Below are 6,385 nucleotides of genomic sequence, written 5' to 3' on the forward strand. Positions count from 1 at the left end.
TCAACAGATAATACTTGAGCATCTTGCAATGTGTTTGGATCAATTTCCTTCGAGCTCACGTATCTGTCAAGATGTATTTGAGAATTGTTTATTTTTGTGTAGAAATTCAAAGATATATAATGAAAAAATACAATGTATACACACCTCACAAGCTCTCCCATCTTGTAAATGATATCACGTATACCTTTGGAGGCACAATGGGATATGCTAGTAGGAAGTACGAACTAAATGTAAACAATATTCATAGATCAAATGATTAGTTGAGGAAAAAGTCATCATACCCCAAAGTTTACACATAGTTACTCCACTAATTACTATATTCATGGTTAGAGATACCCTTACTTGAATCATTTTGTGCCAATCGTGGAACTTCAAATCAGATAGTTGCTCCACACCTCTTTTCTTTTTCTTTATGAAGGCTCCCTTAAGACATCTCATACATCCTGTGGGTGTTCGAAAGCTATATATTTGTTCCTTCACTATTTTTTCCTCGTTCTTTGACAACATCCAAGGTGCATGGGGTAGCTCAATCTTTCCTCTGGGTCCAATGCGTGGCTAGGCTCGTCTCATGCGGCCAATGTTACGTAAATCCTCCCTTACATTAACTGAATCACGAGCCCCTATCAAGTGATCCCATAATGTAGATACAACATTTTTTAATATGTGCATGGGGTCCAACAGGTGATTGATCTTGAGTTCAGTCCAGTACGGAAGACGAAAAAATATAGAGAACCTAACAAACAAACAATATATTATGTAAACAATTCATCATGCTAAATACTTTAAAGTCAATCGAGAGAAATGCACTTCTTACCGACTCATGCCGAGTGGAGGGTGGCTGTCGGCATTAATCCATCTCTCCTTCCAATCTTGAATGGTTAGAGATTGTGGAGTCATTCCATTAGTAGGGAGAACATATTTGGATGGTCAATAGGAAGAAATCGATGATGATTGTCGTAGATAACCTTCTTTAAACGTGCCGACCTAGAGGAAACTAGAGAGGGACCGCAAATAGGACATGCATGATATCCTGACGTAGTTAAACCTGAAAAAATAAGTGAATTAATAAAATGCAATTGATTCAAGTCTTGAATTTCAAATATAGAGTTATATACATGTACCTGAACACTCTCCGTATCCTGAAAAGTCGTGCATGGTCCACAACAACATGGCCTTCAATATGAAATCTCTAGAGGATGCAGATGCACTTGTATCTTGCACCTCAATACCTTTCCATAACATTTCTAACTTTTCAATCAAAGGCTCTAAGTAAATGTCCATGTTTTTTACCTTGTGCTTTCCAAGAATCAGAAGGGACAACATCACATGTCCCTTTTTAATTGCCATGGATGGAGGAATATTATAGTTCACCAATACCACTGGCCATACACTGTATGATGTGCTTTTGATGCCAAATGGATTGATTCCATCCATACCTAAACCAAATCTCAAATTTCTTGGCTCTTCTTTGAAAACGAGCCACAAATTATCTATATGTTGCCATGCGGGTGTGTCTGCAGAGATCCTCCATTTTCCATCACTTGAACGATGGCTAGCATGCCATGATATGAGCTTTCCAATAGACTTACACTTGAACATAAGTTTTATACGTGGAACAATCGGAAAATGTCGCAAAACCTTACGAGGCACATCCATTGACTTCATCTCCACTTCGTATCTTGATTCGCCACAAACAGGACACTCTCGTGCGAACTCATGAATCCCACGAAATAAGACACAATCATTGACACATACATGGATCTTGACATAATCGAGGCCTCCCAAAGATGTCAAGTAATGTCTTGCTTGCTCTCTCTTAGTTGGCAATTTGTTTCCTTTTGGAAGCATTTGTGATAATAACCTACATATATTTTTAAAAGTGAGTTAAAAAACCACCAACATATATTTTTGTCTGATTTTAAAATAGAATTAACAATTAATATTATGATTCATATATAAGCTAAACTGAATTGATACCTACTTCAATAACGCATCCAAACTGACATTACTCCATCCATAAATTGTTTTTGCAAGTTAAGTATCTCGAGGGATGCACGAAGAACGGAGTACGTACAACCTTTATACAATGGAGTAGATGATGCTACATATAGTGGATCATTTGGCTTCGTAGAGTGACCTTCTCCCTGAACCGGTTGCGAAAATAGATGGTGTACCATGTTGTCCAAAATCTCATCCTCTACGACTTGATGGGGCATTTCATGAGGGCTACTATCACGGTCGTCAGTCTCTACTCTTCTTGAAGTCTCTACCTCCTCGCGTCGACGTTTTGCAGCCTCTCAATGCCCGGGAGGGAGCATCTGAGGATGTGGCACCGCATCCTACTCAACCACAAAAGGGATGTTTCATGTATGTTGATATATAATTCCCGTAACATAGACATGCAATCTTAGTGGTAAAAAAAAAACAATGAATACCGGTGAATTTTCTCGGTCCCATTCTCCATACAAGCTGAGGTGTGACATTGCAATTCGACATGCTCGAAAAATACACCCTTGACAACGATCACACATGCATTTAATTTTTCATCATAGCCATGCATCTTGATTATGAAGACGCAATATTTCATCCTCACTTGAGGATGTGCTCATTGACTCACCAGCTTGCACCGCACTAGGTGATGACGACGTCGACATGATTAAACCTAATTCATGATAACATCAAAATATTTGTCATTCATATGTTTACATAAGATCTTAATTTTAAATACACAAAAATCATCGTAAATACATTAAAACTTATGATAAGAATTCACTATCAAAACTTATCTTAAAAACAAAAAATTATGATAAATCCCAAATGCGCGTCTATATCCGCGTTTAGCTATGCGTCTGTATTCGTATCTATATTCGTGTCTATCTGAACAATAGAAGCACATATACACGCAAAAATAGACGCACACGTCAAAATTCAAACCATACTTAAATAATTTCTTTTCAAACTGCGCCTTTCCTTTTTTGTGTTTTTTGCAATTCTGAAGCTTGAGTTTAGCCGACATGCAGTCTCTTCATGCCTCACCTAGTCTCTTCATGCCTCACCTCCTCATGACTCACCTCTTCTTTCATTTCAAACACACAAGAAGGGATAAATGAAAGCCAAGGAGAGGAAGAAAGAGAGAACAAGAAAGAGGAGAACAAGACAAAGCAGCAAGCAAGCATCAAGGGAGGGTAACTTACCAAGGAGAGGAAGAAGAAGAAGGAAGAAGCGCCACCACCCGCCACACCAAACACCCAAGGTGAGTCTCTCTCTCTCTCTCTCTCTCTCTCTCTCTCTCTCTCTGTTTCTCTCTTCCTCTCTCTGCTCTTTCTGTTTATTTAGGATTTGTGATTCCATTATGTATTGCATTTTGTAAATCATTAATGGCGGTCGTCGGCCTAAAATCGGCCGACCGGGCACGTCTGATAGCGCGTCTACATCTCAGTGTAGACGCAGACATAGACACGAAAAAATGTTTCCTCTCAAAGCGTCTGAGGGCGCATCTTAGAGTGCGTGTGCTGGCGCGTGTGCTCTGCAGTGTACACCGATGATATACGCGCTGCACAGAAGGTTGACCTACAGTCTACACACGATTATACACGCGCACTGACCTGGGATGCGGGTCTGGCAGCGCGTCTGTGCTACATGTTAGATGCGCAGATAGATGCACTGGACAAAAGGTTCACTCTGGAGCGCGTCTGAGAGCGCGTCTAACCTGCAATGTAGACGCGGGGATACACGCGCCAGGTCTCCCAGTTCTGATAGTAAACAATATATTTTTGCAATGATGAATGTGACCAATCCCATGTTTGTGTTTATCAGTTTTCTTGTTTAAAAGAAGCATTAGCACTTAAGTGTTATGCTCAATGTCTAAAGAAAGCTCTTTGAAAATGTAGGTAATATATGATTTTTTGTATGCAAATAAATTTGTCTTTTTCCTGTGTATTTTTTTTTACAGATGTCGTATCTTGGTTCATCTAGCAATGACCGACCCAGATGTGGATCGCATGAATGATAAATTGGCCTCCTTTGGCAGGGGGTCAATACATTTTTTGGAGGTTTTCCTAGTAGGGAAGACTTCATGGGAGAGATGACCAAACAGCTTGGCCGCTCTCCCACAGTGGACGAGGTGTTCAGTGTCATATCTGGGACGCCTCTGGCATCTTTGCCTGGCACTACTTCCCAGACTTCACATGCAGGTACTCCACATACAGGTATTCCATATACAGGTACTCCATATGCAGGTACTCCATTTGTAGGTACTCCACGTGCTCCACGTGTATCGGCTGAAGCACAAGCATCTACTGCACGTGCATCTACAGAAGTTCGTGCGTCCAACGAGGTAGAGGACAGTCGACAGAGAGGGAGGAGGGAGAGTCGAGGGGGAGGACGAGGGTTGTGTGGGGGTTACCTAAGAGGTGGCGAGCGATCACCCTCACCAGTAGATCACGTAGAGGAGATTGTATGCCAGTACTATAGAGTTACAGATGCTGGTGGCATCTTTCATGATGATGAGGGAAGGGATGTAATGGCGTACATGAGGAGCGTCGTGCATGCGACGTATAAAGATTGTTTCATTGCCTTCAAAAATCAAAAAAGCGGCTTGTGGCAGGAGGTGTTGAGGGCAATCCATAGGAGGTACCCAAATCCTGAGGGTCAGCGATTCTCGAATGATTGGGGACGTACAAAAGTGAGGGATACGCTTCACAACAAAAGATCCCACCTCATGACACGAGCCAGAGACTCACTGCGGAGGCTGGAGGAGGGGCGTGGAGCCTATGGCCAACCACCTATGTGCCACCGCGTAGAGTGGAAGAAAGCCAAGAAGAAAGCAGTTGAGAAAGTGAAGAGTCGCCAATACACAGAGGCGCGACGAATCCAAATGGAAACAATGGGATCGTCGCATTATAGATCGGGCGGCAGAGAGTCGTGGGAGGCAGAGTTTGTAAGTATATTTTGATTTTTAGTTTTTTTTAATTTATATTTCTTTCAATTCTTTATATATTTTACTCTAATATATTGTGACTCATAATTGTTTGTATATCTCTAAATGTTTTGCAGACTACCATCGTTGGTAGGACACCTACTCCTAGAGAGGTAGGTTACCATCGAGGCCATAACCGCGCAGCGACATGGCTTCACTTTTATGAGGAGGGTCTCATCACTGAGGACCAATACAACCGGGCCATGAGGATTCGACAGCCAGAGGAGGTATGTTTTTCTTACTTTCCTATTAAAAGTATAACTAATTATAACTTTTTCTCCACCTTGTCTATGTAAGCAACCCTGATCTTTTGTGTGTGTAGGCGAACCCGGATGTGGAGCATAGCGAGGAGGGGGATAGCGACGCTAGTAGCCATGGTGGTACTAGCGAGGATGTTTCCTCTTCAGATTCGTAGAGGAGCACCATACCTCCTCATGAGGCCTTCTTTTCTTGTATATGTATGATATCTCTTTGAGCCTACTGCTTGCGGCCACGCTTTAGGTCGCAAGTACTTAAACTTCCCTTGTAAATGCTTTGATATATAATGAATACATGGACTTTTATTTTCAATTCTCGTGCCCGTAAGATACATTGTCATTTTCCCAAATATACAATCTGATGTATGGGAGGGGGAAAAAAAAAACCAGAGAGTTGCAACCACATGCTCTCTGGTTTTTTTTTCAAGTTCTGTTTTGCGCGTCTATCAGCGCGTCTAAATTGCAGATAATTCGTGTTTATTCGCACGTCTATAATGCAGACTACACGCGCTTATACACGCGCTTCATAATTCAAATCTAAAAAAGAAATTAAATATCTTTTTTTTAAAGGACATTTTTTGTTTTCCATTCGCGTCTATCAGTGCTTGTAAAAGCGGGTCTACTAGCATGTCTATATGCGCGTGTATATGTGCGTCTATTGCGCGTCTATTTGTGCCTGTAAATTCATTAATACATGCAATTATAGATGCGAAACAGTAGACACGCAAATAGACGGGTGGATAGACGCGCTCGTAATTTTTTCTCTATATTCAAAAATCGCGTCTAAATGTGCATCTATGAGGCCTTTTTGTATCGCGTCTAAATGTGCATCTATGAGGCCTTTTTGTTATAGTGTTGGTGAGGTCCGGTGCAATACCATGAGACGGAAAACACTCCAACATACGTTAATTTGTGGGTGGGTGGAGACTTTACATACATTAATTTTGTTGAGTTACAAGTGAAAAAAATCCTTTCTCAAACAATTTAAGAAAGAAAAAAATAATGATAACAAAAATAAATTGTTTATCGTAACATAAACCAAATGGAAAATGATGAAGATTGTGATTTTCAAGATCGCGAGGCGTATCTTAATCAGCGTGTCCCATGTCCTTGCCCTCAATGTAAGCTGGCAATTAGACGAAAACGTTGA

At 41.0% G+C, this 6,385-nt stretch overlaps 1 protein-coding gene across 1 annotated transcript; it reads left to right on the plus strand.

Moving 5' to 3' along the window:
• Positions 1-796: 796 nt before the first annotated feature.
• Positions 797-5,450, plus strand: LOC148025133 (uncharacterized). Its single transcript, XM_087693811.1, has 4 exons — positions 797-3,253; positions 3,953-4,939; positions 5,056-5,205; positions 5,301-5,450. Exons 2-4 carry the CDS (start codon positions 4,076-4,078, stop codon positions 5,391-5,393), a joined length of 1,107 nt encoding a protein of 368 aa, XP_087549937.1. The 5' UTR covers positions 797-3,253; positions 3,953-4,075; the 3' UTR covers positions 5,394-5,450.
• Positions 5,451-6,385: the final 935 nt, after the last annotated feature.

Source organism: Lygodium microphyllum, chromosome 15, assembly GCF_053477565.2.
Source record: "Lygodium microphyllum isolate KBCC chromosome 15, Lygodium_microphyllum_v1.1.10, whole genome shotgun sequence".
Lineage (NCBI taxonomy): Eukaryota > Viridiplantae > Streptophyta > Polypodiopsida > Schizaeales > Lygodiaceae > Lygodium > Lygodium microphyllum.

Excerpts from the sequence above, each read along its gene's own strand:
- LOC148025133 (XM_087693811.1), top strand. The coding sequence starts at position 4,076 with ATGGGAGAGATGACCAAACAGCTTGGCCGCTCTCCCACAGTGGACGAG. Across the intron at positions 4,940-5,055 it reads AGTCGTGGGAGGCAGAGTTT|ACTACCATCGTTGGTAGGAC; the intron begins GTAAGTATATTT and ends AATGTTTTGCAG. Across the intron at positions 5,206-5,300 it reads GGATTCGACAGCCAGAGGAG|GCGAACCCGGATGTGGAGCA; the intron begins GTATGTTTTTCT and ends TTGTGTGTGTAG.